This window comes from Rhinatrema bivittatum, chromosome 8, assembly GCF_901001135.1.
Source record: "Rhinatrema bivittatum chromosome 8, aRhiBiv1.1, whole genome shotgun sequence".
NCBI lineage: Eukaryota > Metazoa > Chordata > Amphibia > Gymnophiona > Rhinatrematidae > Rhinatrema > Rhinatrema bivittatum.
Window position 1 is genome coordinate 46,777,357 of NC_042622.1, and position 27,039 is coordinate 46,804,395.

General features: G+C 42.2%; 1 protein-coding gene across 1 annotated transcript in view; it reads right to left on the reverse strand.

Moving 5' to 3' along the window:
* VSTM2L (V-set and transmembrane domain containing 2 like) overlaps positions 1 to 27,039 on the reverse strand; it is a 97,283-nt gene that overhangs the window by 23,498 nt on the left and 46,746 nt on the right. The window contains exon 2 of the mRNA XM_029614127.1: positions 11,093 to 11,262. Within this exon, the coding sequence (XP_029469987.1) occupies positions 11,093 to 11,262 (170 nt within the window). The remainder of the gene's footprint in view (positions 1 to 11,092; positions 11,263 to 27,039) is intronic.

The window sequence follows — 27,039 nt, forward strand, 5'->3', positions numbered from 1 at the left end:
CAGCATTGCTCTCTACATTAAGGCAGGGGTGGAAGGGAAATAGAACCAAAAGGTTACTAAGGGCCAAGAGTAACAGATAAGTATGAGGAAAAAAAACAACAAGTGGGAAAGCTTGCTGGGCAGACTGGATGGGCCTTTTGGTCTTCTTCTGCCATCATTTCTATGTTTCTATATTGCACCCCTTAAGCATACATTCCATTTTTCAAAAGATCTGTAGTGCCTCCTGATGTCAGACGAAAGACCTCAAATGCCTCATAGAAACTAGTCGAGTTCAGCTTATATCGTGAACATGACGTTCTAAATATGCAAGGATTGTCCTTCGTTAAGAGCACTCCTCCCTATACATAAAATGATAATAAATCATGGTCAAACCAGGAAAGAGAGTGGAGGAGTAGCCCAGTGAACCAGGATTCAAGTCCTACTGTCACTCCTTGTGACCTTGAAGTCACTTTATCCTCCATTGCCTCAGATACAAACTTCGATTGTAAGCCCTCTGGGGATAGGGAAATACTTCCAGTACCTGAAGAAGTTGCCATTATGTTATCAAGAAATTTTACTATATGTCAGATCAGAAAAAAATATCAGATCTCATGGAAACATTTACAGCCTGTGAAAAACTCGATTCTAGGACCTACAAAAAAAATCATAAGTAGAGTCAGTAGCACCGACTCAACATGAATATAATAATCACCAATAAGAGTGCAGGGATACTGTAAATCATCAGTAGGACCCTCCAATAAACTAAAGTACTAACCTGATTTGAAGGGGGAGGGGGACAAGAACAGAAAAAAAATGTCAAAAAAAGCAATTTAAAGGGTACAGACACTCGACCTCCAGTGGCTGCACAACAGGAGAAGGATGCAAGCCTAGTCAGCTGAAAACATTCATGAAACCCTCACCTTGCTTCCTACTACCAGTTTGTTGAAAACATGGAAGCCGGGAGGGCACAAGCTGTACAAACATTGCGACACCCTCTGCTAAAGCCCTAGTTTCCGTAATACGGAGGGAATCAAAGCCTTCCCTGATGATCGTAAATGTATTTATTTAAAATCTTTATAGTCTGCCTATCACCAGTTGACCTTAGACTTATGAGATCTGGCATTAATTAAACACATCTTTAGGGGATGGAACACAATTCCTCAGTGAAGCATTCTGTGGAATTTCTATCAGAGAAAGAGGATTATAGCCCTTATCTGAAGGCTGATTACACCAGGTGTTCACAGAGGGGTTATATCAGTTGCTAGCACTAATCACAATGATAAAATTGTGCTGAAGTTGGCCTGGCAAACACAAAAATAGACAAAAAAAACCCAAACCCAACACACTTAAAACCCTCAGCAACAGATCTCATATACAAGCAGAAAAAATCCTATAAAAAAAGTGCTGAGAACAGAAGCTGCATCATCTGCTGGTGGGTAAGCAGAATTTGAGACTATTTGTTTGCTATTGTGAGGACTCTTTGGGATCATCACAATATGGCGCTTGAATCCTGTGAGCTAGGATGGGAAATGTGACCATTCAGAACAGCGCCTCCACTGGAGGTTGCTGGAATGGCCAGCCCCCTGCTCTGTATAAAAGCAGGCTGCAATATTACTAAGGCTGGCATTTTGGTTAGGAGTTATAGGGGTGTTTTTCTTGAGTTGTTCCCCTACTTGGGTTCTGGGTTTCACAGCCTGGGCCAATACTCTACTGGGGGGGGGGGGAGAGGAGGAAAAAAAAATCAGTGCCTTGGTGGTGGTTCCATATTATGATTGAGATTTTTGGATGTTTTTGCCATTTTGAGAATTCCTTCTGAGAGAGCCCTGGTCCCCTTGGCTGGAGGAATTTGGGGTATCCACCAGTTAGGGAAGATTCCAAATGGTGACTTGTTGCAGAGAACTTCTACTTTTTTGTCATTTTGTGATGATTTTTTCTGAGTTCCCAGGAGAAAGTTTATTGCCATCCTTCCTGCCTGAAAAGGGAGCATCTGTAGAGAGCTGCTGTGTTCCCTGCTAATGGACTTTTCCCTAAGAAAAATCCCATGGAGACCAATGAAGAGGAGAACTGTGAGTAAGACCTAAAATTATATTCTGAGGACACCCAACTGGAGCCTTCATTCTAGGAAAGAGAGACTTTGGAGAGACTGTGCAGAGACGAATCTAGTTTGCTAACAGTAATTTTGAAAGAGCTTTTCCATCCCAACCAAGGATACGGTGCCCAACTGGAAACCTTGTTTGTTGTCTAATCCATGGAGGGTGAAAGCTTCCCTACCCAGTATGAAGAGGCACATTCACAGATAAATAGGAGAACTGTAAATTTCATCTTTAAGCCTAGAACTGATGCTAACCGTGCCATTTTACTATTCAAGAACACTAACATTAAAGATTTATTTCTGGACACTCAATGTGAACCTCCAGAGTCTTTTGGGGCACTCACATCCTTTAAAGCCTTGGAGAATTTAGTCCTCCCCCCCCCCCCCCAACTGGAAAGAACCGGGTTACGCTATAGAAAATTGCGTCAAAAACGTGAAAGATACATACAGTTAGAGATCAGTGACAGGAGGGTTTGCAAACTCACTTTTGCACGACTCAGAGGTGAAGGGGATCAATTTTGTCGAGCCTGATGAAGAGAAAGCAGATTTGCTTAAGAAATATTTCTGTTCATGAGGAAAGGCTGGCAGAGGGAAACCTGCTACAACAGAAACCAATTGTCTGAGGTAGAGCTCAGACAATTTCCAGGAGACTGTGTTCGCGAGGAGCTAGCAAAACTAAAAGCAGATAAAGCAATGGGACCGGGCGGGATCCCTCCAAGCACATTAGAGAAGTTCTGGCAGCTCTGTGCTTCTTTAGAATCTGGAATGATTCCAAAAGTCTCTTCCAGTAACGAGCGGTAGGAAGAGCTGCGTTAGTGCCGGGCGCACCCGCGGTTGCCGCAAGCACAGTGCAGCTCACCTACCGCTCGATCCTGTATGTAAATAGCTTGCAAATGCAAGCTGCGTCTAAGAAGCGTCCGTGAAGAGTTAGGCCCGCGCAACCCATTTTACTGTATAGAGCGCCTATACAGTAACCTGGGTGCGCGGGCCTAACTCTTCATGGACACGCTGGTATCTGTCATTTCAAATGACATTTGAAATGACAGGTACCAGGAAGTGGGCAGTTCTCCGACGCTCGGGATTGTCAGCCCTCTCTCCCCTCCTCCCGAGGCAAGCAACAAAAGCGGAAAAAATTGAAAAAAAAAAAAAAGCGAAAAACAAAAGTAGCAAGAGAGAGGGGATAGAGGATGGGCAATCCTACGCTCGGGATTGCCAGTCCCCTCTCCCCTCCTCCGTCTCCGGAGGGGGGCTGCAAGAAGAGTAAGTCGCTTCGTCGCTTTACACTGCCAGCCCTCTCTCCCCTCCTCCCGGAGCAAGGCTGCTTTTCGCGCCTTGCTTCGGGAGGAGGGGAGAGGGGACTGGCAATCCCGAGCGTAGGATTGCCCGTCCTCTCTCCCCTCTCTCTCTTGCAACTTTTTTTTTCGCTTTTTCGATTTTTTCCGCTTTCATTGCTTCGGGAGGAGGGGAGAGGACTGGGGCTGCCCCGGAGACCAGCACCCATGGACGCAGCCAGGGCAGGTGAGCGGGGGCTGGGGGCTGGGGGAAAGTTTGCCGCCTACCCTTACCCCTGCCTCTAACGCAGGGGTAAGAGTAGGCGGTAAGTTAGCAGGTTAAATGCGCGGCAAAACGGCAGGTTAAAAAAGCGATAGTCGAGGCGCGCGTTACTGGATGGTAGGGAATAGCTAATTTGATCGTTTACATGTAATATACATGCCGCGTGCGGAAGGGGTTACCCGGGGATTTAAGGATGCGGTAAGAGTAGGTTAAAGGGGATTGGGGATCGCAGGAAGGGCTAACGCGGCCGGAAAGTGAGTAGAAAGCGGGTTAAGAGCGGGGTAAACGCGGCCGCACTTTACTGGATTGACCTGACAGAAGTAGTAGTAAAGAGGAGGTTAGGAATTACAGGCCACTTAATCTGAACTCGCTGGTTAACAAATTAATGACATCTCTGTTAAAGCAGAGGATTCCGCAGTTTCTGGCATCCAGTGGATTACAGGATGTGAGGCAGTATGATTGTGCCAGAGACTGATATGATTCTTCTGACAAAACCTATTTCTTTGGGCGACCAGAGCATTAGATCAAAGGACAGCACTAGATGTAGTGCACTTGGATTTCAGCAAGGGCTTTAAGACAGCTCTGCATAGGCGACTTTAAACAAATTGAGCACTGCAAGTATTGGCCCTAAAGTGACTGACTGAGTTAGAAACTGGTTGAGTGTGAAACCCCCCCCCCCCCCAAAAAGGATAGTGGGAGATATCAGTGGTATGCCACAGGGATCAGTCTTCGGTATTCTTAAGCAATATTGCGGAAGGGCTTTCAGATAAGGTTTGCCTTTTTGTAGAGGATACCAAAATATGCAACAAGGTAGACACCCTGCAAGATATGGAAACATGAAGGATGTAGTGAAACTTGAAGAATGGTTTAGACTAGAGTCTGGTAGCTAAGATTTAATGTAAGATAATGCAAGATGAAGTAATTGGATTGTAAAATCCGAAGGGAGTGATACCATAGAGGGGGTGAAATTCTGTGTACTGAACAAAAGCAGGATCTAGGGATTATCATATCTGATGATCTTAAGGTGGCCAAACAGGTAGATAAGGCAACGGCAAAAGCCAGAAGGATGCTTGGGTACATAGGAAGAGGAATAGCCAGCAGGGAAAAGGAGGCGATATTGCTTCTGGTGAGACCTCATTTGTGTATGATTTTGGAGCCCACATCTTTAAAATGATATAAACTGAATGGGCAGCTAACAAAATGAGCAATGGCTTTCATCTTAAAGTACATGGAGATAGACTTGAAAATCTCAACATGAATACATAAAGGAGAGATATGATAGACATTTAAATGCTTGCAAGGATTACATGCTTAGGAGGAAGGTATCTTTCAAGGGAAGGCGGCTTTAGAAAAAGGGGTCACGGGAGGAGAATGAAAGGGTCTAAAATTAGGAGCAATCTAAGGAAATTTCTTTATGTAGGAGGCGTGGAACTCAGGAAAGCATGGGACACGCCCAGAGAATCTCTGAGGAAGAGGAAGAGATTGGAAAGCTAAGCAGGCAGATGTGGATGGGCAGACTGGATGAGCCATATGGGCTTCACATGCAGGCCACTTAGTGCACTTCTTCAGTGGCACCCTGCCACCAGAGTCAGGTCAGTCTCTGGCACAATCATACTGCCTGACATCATACTGCCAGGTCTGGAAATAGCATCAGCACTGGGCAGAGCTCACCAGCAGAAACAGGAAAAGTCAGCAGTCAAACTCCCTCAGTGTGTAAAAGCCTTCTGGGCCCTCACAGAAGAGAAGCACAGGTAACAGTTCTTGCTGCTGACATCGGGTCTGTAAAAACACGGCCAGGTCTGGAAATAGCATCTGCACAGGGAACTGAGCCCAAAACGACAGCCAGCTGGAGTTCAATGGCAGGAATGGGGAAAGTACATAGTCAAGGCCTCTCCCACATTTTGCCCCCATAGGTAAAAGCCTTTAAGGCCCTAGCACAGCCAGGGCCTCAGCTTAACTGCAGGAATGCATTGGCAATAATATAATCTTAAAGATAAATATACGACAGTTATGGTTTGCACCAGTGGTATTTATTTCCCATGGGCACGCTACCCACATGCTTGGGAGGATTAGTGCACACTAATTGCAAATAAAGCATGCTATTTGCACTTACCCTGTGTTATTTGCAATTAGCATGTGCTATTCCTCTCAAGTGCATGCACAGAGCAAGCACTGGGAATCAAGGGAGCCAGGATGAGATACCACAATCTTGCAAGTTACAGCCAGCAGGGCAGGAGTGATTGGCCATCAGTTCTGCTCTTAAAAACCTTGGCTTGGTGAGGAGGATCCAAGATGGCGCTGTTGTTGAGAGGAGCAGCGGAAAGAGCTCCCGACTCGTGATTTTTGTAAAGAATTTTACCTCATCTTGTGAGGCACTGTGGATTACGATGCCTCACACGAAACGCAAAGGCAGAGTCAGAGAGGATGCCTCAACTCCCTCGAGACCCTCGCTTATTCAAACCACGATAGCTTGTTTCTATCCGCAAGCAGAAACTTTGACCCCGGAGCAGGCACCAATGCTCATGGGAGAAGTCTCACTCAGTCCCGGGGCTCCAACTATCCCCTTATCACCGTGCACCGCAGGAATTACTGACCCAGGTCGACCCCAGCAACAGATGTCGCTGCTAGAGGTGAGCCCGATCGAGAAGGTAGCAGTTGGAGAAGCTGCAGTGCCAAGAATAACTTGAGGACCGATGTTTTCCTCGCCCTCGGTGGAAGGTATATTCGAGGAAAGTCAAATTCGTACCGGGGAAGAAATGGCCACTGCTGAGAGGAAGCCTGCACAGCTCCGGAGGACTCAGGACTTTCAAGGTTCAACTTTAATTCAGCCGGTAACATTACTATCTCATTCAGTGCTTGAGAAACCAAAGATTGTTACAATGGATGTATTGTGGCAAGCAATAGTTGCATTACAAAATAATGTGGCAAATTTAACTACATTTATAAGAGAACTGCAAACAGCGTTTTTTTTAATGTTAATCCTGTTATAACTCAACATTGGAGAAACTCGATACAGAAATAAACCAAATTAAAAAGGTACAACTTTCAGTTATACAAGGAGAAACTCTAAGCAAGAAAGTTGAAAACCTGGAAAATTTAGTCTCTCCAAAAGAGCAACTGAAGAATTATTTCCAGGACGTGTGACAAATAACTACTGAAGCTTTACCATCAATAACATCTGCTTACTTTTTATCCTGGAAAAATGAAGGAGAAACAGAAAACCAGCCAGTGGAAGGAGAGTCATTAAATGTAACTGATTTAATTGAGACTTCCTATAGTGCTCAGGTTGAAAGAAGGAGGTACTTTGTTGGTTAAACTTAAACTATCTTTGGATAGAGATAATTTGTTAAAATTGTATTTGCGTAATCAAACCTCTCTCTACCTGGCTCAGAAATTATGGATCTATCCCGATGTCTCCAAGGAAACACAAATAAGACGAAAAAGATTTTTGGCTTTGGCAAATCAAGCTAGAACTTTCGGGATACAAACAACAGTCAGGTTTCCATGCAAGTGTGTAATGCGTGTAGATGGCATAAAATATCTTTATTTTGATCCAGAGCAATTAGAGAAATTCTTGGAAGCCCGACATAATCAAGGAGTTGTACAAGGAGCAACAGTTTCCGAATAGTTGGTTTAAAATATTAATTCTGCTACCTCTCATTGTATATGGTCAAAATTTTTATTTTTTTTTTTAAATAATTGCTCTGGTTTATGTTTGGATCTCCTTTCAGCTATTCTTTTGTATTCAGGAATATTGGATAACACTATATTGGAAAGATATGGCTAACCTCTAAATAATGATATATAGTCCTGTTTTTCTCTTTAAACATTATACTTGATAAATGTATTAATGGAATTATGCAAAAATAAAAAATTATAAAAAAAAAAAACAACCCTTGGCTTGCTCTGTGGTGGCAGGGAGCAACTATGAGGGCTGAGCAGAGGACATGGGGGACCTGAGCTTTTGGAAAGCTGGCTGAGAGGAGATCACCATTGGTTTCATAGGGGAGCAAATAGAAGCAATGGTGTGCGTCTGTGTCTGGCAAGCTCGGGGAATCTGGATCAGCAAGCAGAAAGTGGAACTTCTTGCAGGGACCACTCTCTAACACAGCTTCTCACTTTACTCCAATCCTTTCTGGCCTTGGCTTCTAACTCTCAACTCCTGTATGGAAACCCCAGTTCTCCTTTCAGCTTCCCTCTCCTCTCTGAAATCCCTTAGCACCTGTTCCTTTCTCCTTGACTCAAGCCCCCCACCCTGAGGCTCCTTCCTCAATAACTAGCAGCTGATCGTGTACCTCTCCGATACCTTCCCCTACTGGGCAGAGTCACATTGCCATTCATACACTGGCACACTCTTCCACGCACTCCACTTGATGCCGAAAACTAGAAAATTCCACATTTTAACGTAGAGGTTGCAGTCACTCTAAGGAAGTTCCAATATCCACATGCTATCTAGGGGCCAGAGTGTCACACTATGACAGACAGACAGACTGACTAACAACCAACACAAGCCTTTCATATATAGAAAGATAATTTTTTCCTGATTTATAGATATTAGTCTTGCATGGAATTTAAACAAAAAAGATCAACACAGCAGTGCCTCACACTTCTCCTCCACCCGCCCTTTCCCATCCCCCACAAATTTACATTTCATATTGATGGGGAAGGTGGCTAAAATCTTTGCCTAGTAAGATCTTTAGCATCTTCTTTAAAATGAAATAGAAATTGCATTAAAAGATTAGATAAACCTAGTGATTCTGCTTGTTTTCAGTTTTCAGCTGAATTAGCTAAATACTTTTTTCCTCTAATACTTCTACCTTAAAAGTCTTCAGCAGACAAAATTGAGAAATAAGACTGACATACTGTACCATGATTCCATGCTATGATGAACAGGTAAAGGCAAACATTCACAAGGACATCAGAAGGACTGTAAATTAGAGCAGTGGTTCTCAGCCTTTTTTCTATCAGGACACACCTGAGCGATGAAGCTCACATGCGTGACCCACCGAACACAGGACCATCATGGGCCTTAATATAAGCACATGCTCTGCAGCCTCAGGAGTCCCCCCGCTTCCTAACAATGGGTGCAGAGCAGAACTAAGACATTGTACAACTCGCCATACAAAAAAAGATATTCTGATTCTGATGTCATCTCAATAATAGCATTGCAAACGCCTTCTATTACCAGGTGCATTGTAAAATAACACAAACAAGCCCCGCTCTGTTCATGTCTATCAAACCTGCCATACCTCAGCAGCACTAACTCCAAGAAATGAAACAGCACTAGCCCTACCCATGAAAAGGCAGCAGAAAAAAATACAACACATAAGGCTGATACAAACCTCTAGTAAAGTACCTCACCTCAGTCACATGCACACAGAACATAGACAGACCTGCCTTCACTCCAAATATAGAATAAAAGACCACAAATTACAAATGTGGCAACAAAACCTGGAATGGAAACCCCAAGACTACCTTCCACATGCAGTGCAAAATTGGAGACTAGAAACAAAAATATATTTCCTCCTCCACTAAGCAAATAGAGAAGAAATGCATATTCTCAAAACTGACACAGTATGGCCCTTGTACTCAGTCACTCCTCTCCATGCTCCGATATCCCCTCACTTCTCCCAACTACTCAGTCATCCCTTCACATGCTCCTACCCCTGTCCAACATTCCTAACACCCCCCACCCCATATTCTCTTCCCCATGCTCCCTTTCTGCCCTTCCCTCTCTCCTTACCAGAATACCTCTGACCACCTCTTTCCTACCCCCTTCCTGTTCAGCATCCCCCTCTCCCCCAACCCAACCACCCCACATCTCAACCTTTCCATATCCATCTCTCTTCTCTGCCCACCAGCCCCAATCCTCCCCTTCTCCGCCTCTCCCTACCCAGAAGCCCCAACCTCCTTTCCCCAACCCCTGACTTCCTATCTTCCCACACCTTCCTGCCCAGTACATTTCCCCTTACTCCTGGCTCCCAGCCAGCAAAAAACACTCAGTCCAATCCAGAGACTCCCTCCCTCTTTAATCAGCAGTAGATGAGGGCAAGAAGCACTGAGGAGGAGAGGAAGATGAGGAGGAGGCAGCAGCAGCAGCGGATCTATAGAGCACGCACCTTTCTCCCTTATGCTCCTGCTTTCCCATCCAGGCCTCATGGGGTGAAGAGAGCATCAGCAGCCTCTTTGCCAGGCCAGGCAGAGGAAGATAAAGTTGGTGTCCTGCCAGGCCTCATATGAACAGGAGTTGGTGATATCCCGCTCTGATCTGGGTGAAGGAGGAAGGAACAACCTCCCACTGATCAGGAAGAGAAGGAAGCAAGAGCCGCTTCCTGTCATACCCAATAAAAGAGAAGTCAGCCAACTCCTGCCCAGACTGATGAGGAAACAGTCTTCTGCTGGCTCTGCAATACACCTCTCGGGACTTTGCAACACACTAGTGTGTCCCGACAACCTGTTGAGAACCACTGAATTAGATAATAAACAGTATTGTCATCCAACTTCCAAGCATGTTTGAGTGAAAATGACTGCCCCTCATATAGGCTGCCTCTCTCTGAAACCCACACTCAAGCATCCCCCCCACCCTCCTCTTACCAACCATGCTCTCTCTCACACTCTCCCCTCCCCCACACCCCCTATCCCCTCCCCCACACAAACACTCTCACACCAGCATTCTGCGAACGGAGTGTGTCTCGCGTGTGCCGTGGGAAGCGCTCTGTTCACGGTGAAGATGAAGGCCCGGGAGCGCTGTTCGTGGCACACAGGGGCCCTTCCCTTTTTGCCGCGAATGGCATGCTCGGGCTTTCACCTTTGCCGTGAACGGAGCACGATCGCGGCATGCCAGGGTCTCCTCTGCTATTTTCTGCGTATAAAATGGCAATTCTGCGCAGAAAATGGCAATTCTGCGCTCTGCAGTAGCGCAGAATTCCCCCAGGACTAAAGTTTGGGGGCCCATAATTAAATGTAATATATAAAAGAATTTCATATTAACAGTGACAAAAATTCACCAAAATATATTTTTACTTAATAGTGAAAAACATTTTCACTTATAAGCATTCTTCATCAATTGACATCCTGGCATACAATGCCTTTTATGTAAGTATTATTGTTCTTTGAATTCACATTTATATCATTTCTCAGCAGCAGACATTGGTCTTCATAGACATTAAGAGCACTTCATATATCGTTTTCTGCTATGAAATTAACCATTTTTGAAAGTTATAGGTCACCATGACAAATGTTTAGTGTGCTCTTCACTTTGTCCTACCATGCCAACATTTCTCAAGCCTACTCTTAAGGTTTCATGTCAAGGGTAGTTCAATCTCCATGACCATTTATTTTCTGGTCTCCAAGATGAAAGCACTTAGAGAAAGATTCAACAATTTAGCCACCCAGACAGTCAGAGAGCACCAACCTTCTTTCACATATGGTACATGAAGAAGAAATAAGATCAATAAGGAGCAATACCTGGTTTGAAGCCCATGTCTCTTTGTCTGTCCAGTCCTTGTGGTTGCGAAAGTACCACCACTGAATCTCAAGTGAGTAGGGGAGAGAGCTGCTGCCCCGATATGAGCAAGCCATTTCCACATCCTCTCCAGCTCTTGTTGTCATATCATGGGGGGTTTCTGTAAACAGAGCTGCACAGACAAGACAATGTCAAGACTCAGTGCTGTTCCCCAAGTTACATAAGAACACTATTTACTAAAATTACAAAACCATAAATCGACAGGTGGTGCTAAGCGTTCATAAAGCTATGTTTGTTTTGAGTACAATATGATCTGTTTCACATTCAAGATGCTAGAAATATAAATATCTTATTATCTTATCTGTATTTTTTTAATACACTTTACATATAGCTTATAATATTGAATCATGTATCTGAACAACTGCGGCACCCCCTAGTTAAAGTACAATCCATCTCGAATTTATTTATGTGCCTATTTGTAAACCGTTGTGATGGTATATCACTAAACGACGGTATAGAAAATTTTTTAAATAAATAAATATCTCCTTCCTAGCCCTTGTGTTTATTTTTCCTCAGAAGTAGTCTTCTCGCTCCACATGGGCCACCAGTCAGGCTTGGGATAATAAGGACTATTCACATTATTTTCTCAATGACACCTTGGTTTAAAGAAAGCATGGGATAAACACAGAGGACCTCTGAGAGCATGGTATGAATTGTAAAGCTGAATAGTTGGTGTGGATGGGCAGACTAGATAGGCCATATGGTCCTTTTCAGCCATCATATTTCTATACACCAATCCTATAACATCCTGTAGTCCTGCCCTTAGCAAGAAAATCTTTCAAAATTTGTGTGTATAACTACTATAAGAATAGGCATTATTGTCATAAAACAGGATTGCAGAACAAAAACTCACAACCAACATTAAACATCATTCATAAAAGGTCAAAATGAATAAATGACACACTATCAAAACTATGTCTGAGTAAGAAGTTTTGTTCAGCATAATTCAACAAACAGAGACAAAATTAATGTCAAGGAAGGCAGATTGAACTTCGTCCAATAAAAAAAAAGATGTTCCATGTTTAGAATATGCCACACTTTATTATATCACTTGGAGAGACTTGGAGGTTGAACACGCTTCCACTTAGTGGTGATGGAAGCAGGAAGTTCACTCAGTTCTAAACATCTGCATGCTGCTTCTCACCAATATACCTCCTGCCTGGAGGAACAGCAGCTTCTTTCAGTTTTAAGAGAAAATTCATATAGCCTTCATTTCTAGGACTGTCCATACTGTTTCATGAAATAATTTCAACCTTAAACCTATAGGGAGGGTAATTTTCAAAAGTGACATGCTGGTTAAGTAGTGCTTTACCTACAGAAATGTCCCTTTTGAAAACTGAGTGACTGATAAGGATGCAAAATTAAACACGTGCAGAATTATATGCACACAATTTTACATGCATAGGGGGGACAGGCATGAGCATAAATTCTCTCTGTAATTTATGTGCACATTTGCTGGCTAACTTGTGTGCAATGTTGTAGACATGCCCTTAAAAGACCATTTTTGCAAGGCATGAAGGGAGAATCCAGCATCTAGGTATGACCAATGCTGGGCTCGCTATTCTACTAAGGAATTTTAAAAGTTAGTTCTTCCAAGCCCAAAGCACATTAGAGAATACAATGATGCAACAGACTCAAAGGGGAAAGAAAAGGACCAAGGACGTTAGCAGACTGAGTAGGAGAAATTAAGTCTGGATCCTACATAGCAACATTTTCCAGGGGCCACAATATTTATCAGTCTCACTTTCACATTTACCATCAGATGGACTTTTAAACATGTGTAGGAAGATGGGGTGGGGTAGTTGGGAGGTAAAGTTTCAAGATGCTATAAACGACTGCTTCATGGAAGAGCTGGTCCTGGAACCGATGTGAAGGGAGAATTCCTCGCCATGATGCAGGATCTGGTGTGAAAGGTAACTGATTAGGCAGATTGGCAATAGTGACCAGAGCCTAATCAAAACTTAACATAATCACTTAAGGAAAACTACTGCAGCAGCATCAATTGTAAACAAGGACACTATGATAAAGTGAAGAAATTATATATTAAAAGACAAACTAAAAGGAGCAGTTGCAAAGGTTAAAGTTTGCATGATGCATGGAAGCTGTTTAAACACACTATCCTGGAAGCCCAGACAAGATACATAAACAGAGAAACCTAGAAATGATGGCAGAAAATGGTCAATGGTCCATCCAGTCTGCCCAGCAAGCTTCCCATGGTAGTATCTGCTGCACCGTCCAGGTTACCCCCATGCTTATCAGTTCCCTAGATTGTAAAAGTCAGGGCCCTCGTTAGTTGCTGTCTGAATCCAATACCCCTTTTCCCCTGCCACTGAAGCAGAGAGATGTTGGAGTTTCAACAAAAGTATCCAGGTTTATTGGTTAAAGGTAGTAACCACCCCACCAGAACGTTACCCCCATCATGTTTCCTTGCCTTAAAAAAAGACAGAAAGAAGACCAAATGACTGTCAGCATGGTTAAATGGTGAGATGAGAGAGGCTATTAAAGCCAAAAGGACATCTTTCAAAAACTGGATTCAAATGAAGAAAATAAGAGAGTATAAGCACTGGCAAGTTAGACGTAACGCATTAATAAGGCAGGCCAAAAAAAGGATTTGAAAAGAAGCTTGCTAGAGAGGCAAAAACCCCAAATAAAATGGTTTTCCAAGTATATTCAAAGCAAGAAGCCTATGAGGAAGTCAGATGAACTGCTAGATGACTGAAGGGTAAAAGGGAGACAAGGCCATAGCAGCAAAACGAAATAAATTCTGTGTGTTAGTCTTTGAGGAGGGTGTCAGGGAGATACCTATGCCAGACATTCTTTGTAGGTTACGATTCAGAGGAACTGAAGCAAATTACTGTAAACTGGGAAGATGTAATAGAGTAAACTGACAAACTCAAGAACAAATCATCGGTTCTGGATGGTATACACCCCAGAATTCTGAAAGAACTGAAAAATGAAATTGAAGACTTATTACTAGTAATCTCCAATGTCTCATTCAAATCAGCTATGTTACCTGAGGATTGGAGGGTGGCCAATGTAACACCCAGGAACGTTGCTAGGTACCTAAAAAAATCTGGGGCACAGGCCCATAAGCTCCCCTATTCCCTCTCCCTGAGATTTTGATAATTAACTCATCACGATCAACTGCTTCCCCCCTTCCCCAGAACAATCCTGTAAAAGTACAAATTGGACATCACATTTTTATTTTTTTTTATATAATTTTATTTTTATTAAGATTTCAACTTTCTTTACAGAATTTCAAAATTCTCAGAAAACAGATCTTAGTATTCACATGTTAAGGGAACACAAGCAATTTTCAATTATATTCATAATATATCTGTCTAATTACAGGAAATAGGGGAGTCCAATTAAACATTGAGCAGTCAAAAAGAAAAATTACTCTCAAATCAATAAATTTACCAATCGCCTAGAATAGAACCATGATTAAATCTCTATTTACTGAAACCTATGTTTTTTTCAGGAATGTGAATCTAGATATACACGTAATTGCATGGGATCAAAGAATATATACCTAGAATCTTGATATATTACTAAACATTTACACGGAAAGCATAAAACAAATTTTACTCCCCTTGCAATAACTTCCTGTCTCATTTGTAAAAATTTCCTTCACTTATCCTGAGTAAATTTAGTAACGTCCGGATAAATCCATATTCTATGACCATGGAAATTTTGCTCTTGATTTCTAAGGTACAGCCTTAACACAGCGTCTCTCTCAGCAATAAAGACAAAAGTTACTACTAGAGTTTCCCTTGTCTCAATAATAGTTTCCAAAGTCAAATCAAGAAATGCGGTAGCATTCAAAGATTCCCCTTGACTCCCTTGCAGATGTTGATCGTCTTCCCTCCTTTCCTTAAGCCTCGGTATGTAAAAGATTTTTGAAATAGCCGGTAGCCCTTCTTCAGGAAATTTTAATATATTCTTTAAGTAAGATTTAAACATATCTCTCGGGGCTATGGCTTTTATCTTTGGAAAATTCAATACTCTCAAGTTAATTCTTCTGGATTCATTTTCCATTCTCTCCATTCTAGTAAAGGTAATTGCCTCAGATTTAATTAAGTTGTTCTGAATTTCTTCATTTTTCTCTAGTTTTTGTTCTATTTCTTTCACATTTTTTTCCATAGTTAATATTTTGCAATCAAGATTCTTAGTACTTTACACATTTTCTTTCAACATTGTGGTCAATACTTTAATAGAACTGTCCATTGAGACAAGTGTTTTCCATATTACATCAAGGGTTATTTCTGGAGGCTTAACTAAGGGTAGATTACATATTACTTATACCTCTGATTCTTCTATACCTGTAGCCACAGGTTCTCCGTTCGATCCATCTTGATGTTACAGTTCAGTCTCCATACCCCTGGAACCCAGAGAAATAGGGCTCTCCGAAAGGAAAGCTTTACTAGCTTCCTTTCTCAGGGTAGCTGTTAATGATGAAGACATCTTTCCCTCCAGCCATTCAGCCGTGGCGTCTCCAATCCTGTTGAAGATCTCTGACGGCGGTTCCGGAAGATTTGGAGCACCGGGACTGAGGAATGACTCCTCTACCTGGGGGCTTGTCGTCTGCTCTGCATCAAACACTCCCACGGTTCCTCCCACCAGCAGTTGTCTCACGGCTCCAGCTAACAACGATTCGATTCGTGAATGTCTCCAGTCAGAAACCGGCGTTGAGGTAGAAATTACCTTCAATTTCGCCTTTCTTTTAGTGTGGGGCATAGCAGACCAATATAAGAAAATCAGAAGAAAGGCAAAATGTAGAAAATTTGTGGAGCGAAGTTGTGAGCGTCCTTCTAGGTGGCGGCCATTTTGGACTCCCCGGGGGGACATCACATTTTTAAATATTAAATTTTAACTGCTCTCTACTCCCATGCAGCTGTCTTCAGGGAATCATCCTATATGCCCTGTGATGGGGAAACCACCCAGCGGGGGCCCCATGGCTCTCTCCACAACTGCCTCTTACCTCTCTCCATACAAAAACAGGACACCCTTGCTCATAAAGCAGGAGGCACCCTGGAAGCTTCCATTGTTGCATGGATGTCAGTGGCATCTCTAGACAGAAGGACCTTCTATACAACAAAGAAGCCCCTGGCCAATTTCAACCATCTACTAAAACTGCCACTAAAATTATTCCAGAGCATCAATCAATCAAGTTCTTCTCTTGGGAGTGAAGTCTGGATCTATACAGGATAGGACAGAATTAGGGATGTGCTTTCATTTTCAATGACATAGGCAATGTCAAATGATATTACCTTTTTTGTTTCATTTCCTTTCTAAATTGAAATGATAAAAATTCACAAAATTTTGTAGGTTTTCGAATTTTCCATTTAGTGTGCACTATTTCGACTTATGGCACACTATTAACAAATCAAATAGTGTGTACTAAACCAAACAGTGCACATTAAATAAAAAATGCAAACAAACAAAACAATGAAAAAGGGAGAAAAACAAAATGAAACTTTTATCGATGCACAGTCCTAGACAGAATTCCAATATAAACCCTGAACTCAAGTCCTAAAATACCCTGCATTCACAGAAGCTCCCTCAATAAAGGATGCAGAGCAGAATGAAGATACTTCCCCTTATCATTCACCATAGAAAAATAATATTCAAACTCTGGTGTCACTTCACTGTAGAAGCAACACATTAGCACACCTCAGTAACATTGTGTAATAATTCATTACCCTGGAAAAAAAAAGTGTACTCAGAACCTATAGCAACCCTGCCATACCATAACACACTAACTGCCAGACTCAAACAGTAAAAAAAACCTACCCATGAAAATGCAACACTGCAAATATCACCAGGCCCTAAAACACCAATACACTTCCTATTAGGAAAACAGAATAAGTCACGCTGCTATAGAACTCTACACAGAACTACATACTAGCAAAATACCTCACCTCAGTCACATACAGAACACAGACAGACCCTCGCCAAATATAGAACAAAAAGATCACAACAAACCAGGCTCTCTGTATGCAATGCAACAATAGAAAAAAAGAAACATCACTATTCATCGTTAATCAAATATAAACCATCAACCATACCAATAAAAGTGTCAAATCAGCTGATGAATAGATCTAATAATTAAGAACACATACAAAAATGTTTAAAAAATTACCAAACACACCTAATAAAATTTCAGAATAGAAACATCACGTCCAATAATTAAAAATAATAAGGATTAAAAAAAAAAAAATTCCTTACTCTCCATACCTGCAACTTTAGATTTCCATAGATTGGAGAGGGGCACACAAACTTTATCCTCTCTCTTACACACACACCCCTTCAAAATTCACCTAGGCAATCTCTCATCCTCACACACAAACAGGCACACATATGCTTTCGGAAGCCAGGCCAGAGTCACGTATTTAGAAATGATGAATACCTGGCAAAAGTAACTTAAAAAAAATGTATAAAAGCCTTGTAAGACTGTTACATAGACAAGGAGGGATCTTATGTGTTCCTCCTTCCCAAAAACACTCGTTGTGATTGGCAATCATGTATTTCCTATAATAAACATTTTACTAAATTTCTAAAATATCTGAGTCTCATGTTTAGTTTAGTGGGGCAAGAACCATACATCACTTTCATACACACACAGTCTTTCACTCATACAAGAACTCACTCTCTCACATCCACACAGAGACATGAGGTACTCTCTCGCACATACACATTCTGGGCTTCTCCCTCTTCCTCAGCTGCTGGCTATAGCAAATGCTGACAGCCCTGCAGGGCCTCTTGTTTGGCCACTGGCTCCAGAAAAATGCCAGCACTCTGCAGGGCTTCTTCCTCAGCCGCCAGCTTCATGAAATGCTGATGGCACTGCAGAATCTCTCTCTCTCTCTCTCTCTCGGCAGCTAGCTCCAAGAAATATTGGCAGCCCTACACTACAGAGCCTCCTCCTCAGCCATCAACTGCAGGGAATCACCAGCAGCCCCACAGGTCCCCTTCTTTGCCCACCGGCTGCATGAAAAAATGCCAGTGGCCCTGAAGGGCCTCTTTACTCTGCCAACAGCTGAAGACATGGAGACTCTGAGCACAGTGCTAATGACCCCCCCCCCCCCCACCCCTGATAATGCCCATTTTTGAAAGAGTGCTCCAGAGGTGAGCCAGAAAACTACAGGTCAGTGAGCTTGACTTTTCATAACAGGCAAAATAGTAGAAGCTATTCTGAAGAGCAAAATTACCGATCATCTGGATAGATATAAATTAATGGGGCAGAGGCAGCCTGGATTTAGCAAAGGGAAGTCTTATCTTAAAAATATGTTACATTTATTTTAAGGGTTTAATAAACATGTGGAGAAATGCAAGTTGGTGCTAAAAGAAAACAGAGTAGGGTTGTTTCTCTCAATGAGGAAAGGTAAACAATGCCATTTCCCAGAGATCTGGACTGGACAGGTGCTTTCATTTATAAATGATCTAGAAAAGGGAGTGATGAGTGAGGTCATCATATTTGTAGATGATAAAATTATTCATAGTATTTAATCACAAGCTGATTGTGAGGAATTGTAAGAACACCTTGAAAGACTGGGGAATTGGGTATCTAAATGGAAAATGAACTTTAATGTGGACAAGAGTAAAGTGATACATAGAGGGAAGAATACTCCATACTATAATTACATGTTCCTGGGTTCCATATTAGGTGTCACTACCCAGGAAATGGATCTTGGAGTCACTGTGGACAATATTTTGAAATCCTCACTTCAGTGTGTAGTGGTAGCCAAATGAGCAAATATAATGTTAGGTAGTATAAGGAAAGGAATGGGGAAAAAAATGGAAGCTATCATAATGCGACCCCATCTTGAGTACTGCCAGCAGTTCTGATCGCCTCATCTCACAAAAGATACAGCAAAACAGGAAAAGGTACAGAGAAGGATGACCAAACATTATAAAGGAGATGGAACAGCTCCCCTATGAGGAAAGGCTTAACACCTTAGGGCTCTTCAGCTTGGAGAAGAGACGGCTAAGAGGAGATAGGATGGAGGTTTCTAAAATCATGAGTGGGGTGCTACAGGTAAATTGGAATGTGTTTTTTTATCCTTTCAGACAGTATTCGGACTAGGGCACACTCCATGGAGCTAATAGGTAGCACTTTTAAAACAAATTAGAAAGTATTTTTCAGTCAGTGCATTAAACTATGGAAATTTTTGCCAGAGGATGTGGTGAAAACAGTTAGCATAGCTGGGTTCAAGAAGAATCTAGACAAGTTCCTGGAGAGTCCATAAACCACTATTAGTCATGTAGACTTGGAAAAGTCACTGCTTTTCCCTAATTATAAGCAAGAAGGATTGGACCCATTGTTTAGTATCCTACCAGGTATCTAGATTGGCCTCTGTCAGACACAGGATGCTGGGCTTGAAAGACTTTTGGTCTGACAGTCAGTATGGCATTTCTTATGTTCTAAATTCAAGGCTCTCTCCTTTTAGGTTCAAAGTCTAAAACTGACCAATTGTCAAGCCGAGATAGATAACTCACATTCAAATACTCATGGAGGATTGTTGCCAAAAGTCAGAGGTTAGGAGGGAGATGCAACTGCAAACATTTGGTAATATTTAACTTCCATTAAAAAAAAAAATAATTCCCTTAAAAATTGGGGTCGACATAACTTCCAAATTCACACTTTTTTGTCCAAATTTGTTTGGACTTCCAAAACTTAACATTTAGCAGATATTATGCGAATTGCTCCTATCCACGCTGCCTTGTTTAGTCAAATCTGTATCATCTAGCATTAAAAATTAAAAAATAATACAACTGTGGATCTAAATAAAAGGATAAGTGAGCAAAATGGATACCAATTACGGTATATTATAAAAGGGCTGCCATATGTGAATTCTTACGGGATATTAAATCCTTTCATAGAAAAGCACAATGTTTATAATCATCGGCCTAAGTGAACAGTACCCAAATCTCAAAGTGCCAAAGTATCATAAGTCAAAAATAAAAAGAAACACTTATTTTTTTAGATTTGAAATGTAGCTCAGACATCAAATGTTTCTAAAAACAAAAGTCCTGTCACTTCTTTCATAACTCACTGCCACGTTCATCAAGTGTGTCCTGAAGCAATTCTACAAAACCTAAATTCTCACTTCTGACTTCGATTTGCCAGGCTTAATTTGTTCGAGAAGATTTTTTTTTTTTAAGTTAGCTGTCATACAGTGTAGTGTGAATTCTTACGGGATATTAAATCCTTTGACAGAAAACCCGCAAAGTTTATAGTCATCACCCCTAGGGAGCAGTGCACAAAACTCAACAGAATTGTCTCAATCCACTTTTGATGAAAGTGGCAGTGAGTTAAGATAAGAAAGTCAGAACTTTTTGGCTACATGGATATCCGGAGTTATGTTTCACACATTGTTCACTAAGGGCGACCCAAGCGAATAATGCACAAAACTCAAAATGCCTTAGCTAAAAAGAAACCACTTATCTTTCAGATGTGAAACGTAGCTCAGACATCAAATGTAGCCCAAAATCCTGTCTCTTCTATCATAAACTTTCCCGTTTTCTATGAATGGATTTAATAGCTGTTAAGAATTCACACCGCACTATGACAGCCCCTTTATAATATATTGGTATTCATTTTGCTTACTTATCTATTTAGGTCCATGGTTATAATTTTTATATCTTTGGCTGGTAGATTTGTAGAGGTTTTGTTTTTTGTTGTTTCATGAAAAATGTAAGCCACATCAAATTTGATATCAGCCAGCTAACTTAAAAAATCTTTTCAAACAAATTAAGCCTGGCAAATCGAAGTCAGAAGTGAATATTTCGATTTTGTTTGGAACCAAATTACAGCCAGCTTGGCGATCCAGGAAAAAAAACAACGACCCCAAAAACTGAAGCTGCCACATGCATGTTTCAGCCAGGACATATCCTGAACATGTAGCGATTGCAGCAATAATTCTGTGTGTTTACAGCAGGCGCTCTAAATTACCAGCCTCTGCCTCCTTCCTCCCAGACACATTGTCCTGGCCAAGTTGGGCTAGAAAGCACTTCAGAAAAGCCGATTCTGCCAGCTGCCAGAGGGAGAAAGGGAAGGAGCGAGAGATGGATGGAGGTGAGGGGCCGGGGGTAATGTGATCCTTGTAGCTGTCTCTTGCGCGGTGTCCATGGTGCTGAAAGTTTAAGACCTTACAGCAGCTTATTCCAATGAAGCTGTCACAACGGAGCCGGAGGGCCCCAGCTGGTAGCTTATTAGCAGAGACAGAGAGGTGGATCTACACATGCTGTCTCTCCACCCGAAAGCAACAACATAGGAGAGAGAGAGAGAGAGTTCAGAACATGATTTTGCTTCTAATCCCATGTCCCCAAAGGCACTGCCAATCGTGCAGAGATCCTCACAGACGGGATTCGGAGGGGTTTCTGGCACAAGAAAGAATGTTGTTGGCAGTGTTGGGATTAGTGAAGGAATGACAGGAAAATACCAGCTGTGCCTGCAATGGTTTAGAGAAATGAGGTAAAAGTAGGATTCAACCACAAAGCCTCCATTTGTTCATGGAAGAAATTCCCACTTGGTCTGTTCAGCAAAGAGTGGTAACTTCTTTCTTCCACCAAACACAGCCACCATTTCTGGGGGTGTTATATTTAAGAAGAAAGCACTGGAAGAAGAACATTTATAAATGTTAGGCAATTAAAGTTGACAGCAGAGTATGCCCCCTGGCAGCCACTTGCAAAAAATGCTTGACCCCCCCTTCTATGTCTATAATGTATATAAATAAGACGACAGATTCTGACTTAAAAAATAATATTACACTACCATCAAATATGGGAACATTTTTTAGTGTAAAAAAATTAACATTTAACAAAAAAAAAAAAAATAGAGCCATATGTGGGACATTCTATAGTGGATACCATGTTACAGAGCCATATCAAATTGTTAGAATAAAGAATATTTTAAAGAAGGTAGGGATATTATTACACATATCAGACGGAATCCTATTAATCCTCACTATTTCCACTACCACTTCATTCTTTTTCCCACAACTGTACCAGCATATCAAAGTCCTGAACTGTAGACCTTTCTGCTGTTCTCCTCCATTGGTATCATAAAACTCTGCTCACACTGTCCTCAGGTGACCTAACAGTGTCTGCTGTGAATTCACTTCAGTGAGCAGCAGTCAATAAAAAGCTATAAGGCAAACCCAACATGCCTAAGATTTGTTAAGGCTTAAATTCAGTTTCTTAACAAATAACTCAATCAATACATCATTAAACAAAATCATATTTAATTTCACTCCTTACTTGGTCTGTTGATCTAGTCAATAGATATTAAAAGGGACTGAATGATAGTTTTTGCTAAGAACCTAATGTGAACAAGTCTAATTGCTATAGCACTTCATAAAATTTAAACCAATTTAGGAGACTGTTTGATGGCTAGGTCTAGGCTCCAACGGAGTTACTTCCCCATTATAAAGCAGCAGTGAGTATTCCATCAGTCATTCTTCTGCACTAGCTAAACACCCATTCCTTCTGTGAGCTACTTTCCACCTTGACCATAGCTGCATCACCATTACATTTATACCCCACCTTTCTAGTACAAAAACAAAAACAAAATCCAAGTGGCTACCAAATAAATCAGTAACTGCAAATGAATAATTATGCATTATACCTTTGCTTCATCAAGGGCATAGCCCTTACCCTTTTCCTTGCATGAAGTCGAAATCCCCATAAAAATCACTAATCATCTGTCAGAATGTAAGAAATGCAAGGTGCCAGCTCTTTCCTTTAAAGAGGGAGACTAATTACATTGAATTTTCCCATTTTCTCACCCCTGTAGGTTCTTTCACTGCAATGCATTTTGATAGGCTATTAAAGCATCCCTTTCTTCCTCTGTTTTAAATCTTCCTGTTCTATTATTCGACCTTTTCTTCTTCTAACTTATCCCCAGCTCAATTGCCTGTTCCCAACAAGAGCCCCGGCTGGCCAATGGTTGGGCGAGAAGCCTCTTTTGTAGATGACCCCTTCAGTATTGCCTTCTGTGCCACTGCATAGGCCACCCTTGCTTGTTACCTCTCTTCCTTCTTTTACCTGGATTCTGAATATACTACTTTCAGTGTGACACGTTTTGCTGATCAGGAGGTCTCTGCCCGAGTCCACTTGCACTTAATGTCCAGTACTACGCCTGAGTCACAAGGTGAATGCCCAATTTCACTCTTCAATGCTTTCAGATATTGATGTGTAGAAGTATTCTTTACCTTAGCTCTAGAAAGGGGCTTATAAGACCATATGGCTTTGTCTGCATGGTATGCAATTCTCTCTCATGTAAATGACATTACCTGTGGTGCTTCAACATATTCTAATTTATTGCACATTATAACTACAATTGTGAGTGCTGTTATAATCAGGATTTGTAGTTGGTGTTCCTTTTTTTTTTTTTAATAAAACGCCAGATTGAAGATCTTCCCTCCTTCCCAGAGGCCCACACGTACACTAGGTCAGAATAATAATCTGTTTCAGGTTCACAGCATTGAGGTATGTGCATGCAGAATTTGATACAACTGAGAAAATAGCTCAGCATGTCGAGATTTCTTCTTTTCTGTAAAAAGTGTGTTGGCATGCAGGAAGATTCCCCATTGTAGCAGAATGAGGGATTGTGTTAAAAGATGATTCTAAAGTATATGTTAATTTGTTGGTGCCTTGTTATAGAATAAAAATGTCTAAATGCTGCAAGAGATATCAAGTATGGTATAAGGTATATTGAATTGTAATTGCTTATTTGGGCATGCACGGATACCTCAGATGAGTATAATTTGCAGCAACGAGGTTTCTCCATCGATTTAAAACTTGAATTCCTGAATACATTTTCTGGGTTCAGAATCACATGTGTCTAAATGTTATTTTGGCTTGGGATGCATTCACTTGTTCTGCTGTGAAGATATGATACACTTAGGGGTAGATTTTTAAAAAAATACACACACGTGTCCATGTGCGCGTGCTACCCAGCACGCATGTTATAAAATCGGGGGCGGCGCACGCAAGGGGGGGGCTACATTTTTGCGATTTTCGCACAGTGACACATCGGGGCCTTCCCCAGATCCCTCCCAGTCTGTTCCAATTTAGGAGCGGACTGGGAGGGAACTTTCCTACCCCCCCCACCCTAACCTCTTTTCCCTTCTCCTCCCCACCCTCTAAAACCCTTTTTTCAATTTTATTACCTTTTATTTTACCAGTTACTTCAGGGCCCGACCTGAAGTAACTTGCACACGCCGGCCAGCTGCTGGCACATGAGGCTCCAGGACAGCGATCAATAGTGCTGTCCTGGCCCGCCTTAACACGCCATCCGGCCCACCCCTTCCAAGAGGCCCAGGACTTGAGCGCGTCCCGGTCTTTACGTGCATGGCCTGGCATTTAAAGTCTGCCCTTTATTGTGCATTATAAAGTACCAAGGTCTGTCAAGTTAGTGAAGGCTTTGTTGTTTAACACAATAAATGAAGTATTGTACCACACTTAGAAAAAAGAAACACAATAAGGTACACCACATTACGACCCAGCAAAAATGTCTGGTTTGTCCAGCATAACAGCTAGACCCACTATCTAACCATGATTATTATAATGAAAGCTGAGCCTCAATTGTGCAATTTGCTATTAAATCTAGCAAAAAAAAAAAAAAAATTACATTCTTATAAAAGGCATCACTCAGGGCTGGATTTTCTAACACCACAGGGATTTGTAAATCTCGCGGTAACGGGAGGCGGGGGATGGGCCTGCGAAAACCAGCAGTGATCTCACCACCGGCTTTCGCACCCAATAGCTCCACCATGAAAGGTGGCGCTATTGGGCTCGCTACTGACAGCGATAAGGTGTCCTACCTTTTCGCCGTCAGCAAAGTCACAGAGTCCGCCCCGACTCCTCCCCAGGCAGCGAACAGAATGGTCAAGGAGCAGGCAGAGGTCAGTACCAGAGAGACAGTCTGAGGATACTACCTGGGGAGACAGGACAGACAGACGCTGGAACAGAAGGATGTTAGAACAGTAGGACGCTAGAACAAGACTGGAGCAAGACTGTGAACGCGGAGGCAAAGTAGTACACTTATAGTGCTGACCCAATTGCCAAGGCAAGGAAGTGCAGGCAGGGACTTCCTTATATCGTACATTCAATCAGGGTGCACCGCGGAGCTAGGACCCGCCCCTGGCCCTACAAGAGGCTGGGTGGTCTGCGCGCGCGCGCACACGTAAGGGCATGGCCAACGCCACTGGGGACGCCGAACTCCGGTGTGAAGGCCTGGTGCGCAGTGGAAGGCCCGGCGACCATCGCCGCAGGACACAGAGGCCTGGAGGAGCTCGCGGCTGCCGCTGGGGAGGCTGACCCGTGACTTGCAGAGGAGCTAGCGAGGTGAGCAGGCCCGGGCGCGGGCCGGGCGCGCAACAGTTTTGGAATCAGAGAAATTTTTCATGGATGTAAACCAACGTCCCCTGTACCTCATACTTCTCAATCTCTCAATAAAATTTGTTAAAATTAGAGTGACTAGGGTGAAGCCAGCAAAAACATGTAAATTTTAAATCTCATAAAAAGTATTTTCATAACCAGAGCTGTTGTACTTTAAATGCTGGCCCATGATTTGATTATGAATCTTACAAGTATGTCCATTACTTATGGACATCAGTACAAATATACAAGATGAATGAATAACTGGCCAAGCCATATTTTGAGCTTCTTTACCATTGGTGAAGTTCTATGATCTTATGGATGTTTTTTCCTAATGCAGTATTAGGACTGATGCTTTTAGTCATTTAGGTCAATTCCTCATTTTCTGTAAGGGTTTCCTGGGCTCAAAGTGTAGTTAACTTTCCTCTTATGGCTTGGGTTGTGCAAGGCTGCAGATTGCCTGGAAGACTCCATAGCTTTGTGCAGTTGATAAATTAAAAAAAAAAAAGTTAATGCGAGTAGAAACTCATTCATAATTCATAGTATGAGTCATTCTAATAACATTAGTTTCCACCATGCAGTTACAGTATTTGGTATTCAAGTGGATGCTGGATCCTCTTCTAAAGGAGTTACAGATTCAAAGTCTTCAACATTATACATTACCAGAGGAAGTAAAATCCTGAATGAATTACTTAGGTTTTTATTTAGTACAGAATTTTCACAACTTTCTAGCAACTATTTACTCTGTTTACACCTGTCGGAGAAAAATGTTTGTGCTAGTCAGACAGCTTGCAAGAGGCTGCGGAGACTCTGACAAGCTACAGAAAGAAAGAGAGAGACGCCATCGAAAAGGGAACGAGTCTAGATGAAGTAATAAGCAGAATGTCTGAGAGGCGAAGACAGGGAACATCTAGGAGAAGTAAAAGGTGGAATGAGGGCGAGAGAGGGGTGCAGAGAGAAGGTAAGGAAAGGAGGAAGAGGGAATGCGATGTGATGGAGAAAACAGAGATGAGGACAGAGAGAGAGAGAGAAAATGAGGGGAAATGAATACAAGGAGGCAGAAAGAGAAGAAACAGAGGCATTGAGAAAAACAAAGGTGCAGGAAACATCAGAAAGGGGTGACAAACAGACAAAAAGAAAACATTTGCTAGAGAGAGAAGACAGAGAAAGGGTAAAGAGAGGCACAGCAGCTGAAGTGGGGGCTCCCTTCTTATTCGGGGATTTTCTGTGAAAGGAACCGAACAGCTCGGCCTCCTCCAACCTCTACTCATCTTTCATCTCTCTCTCTCTGCCACCTGCTCTCCCCCAGCTCCATCCTCCCAAACCCCAGCACAAGCTCTTCCAAGCCTGTGTTGCTGTTGTTTAAAATAAAGCAGATAATCCCAGCACCAAAAGTAAACCTGTAACTTTCCTGAGGGCATGCCTTCAGGAAGGAATTGCAAATGCTTGGCGGTTAACCCTCCCCCTCCCATCCTAATATGCGCTGCTTCACCACCGCCCTGGG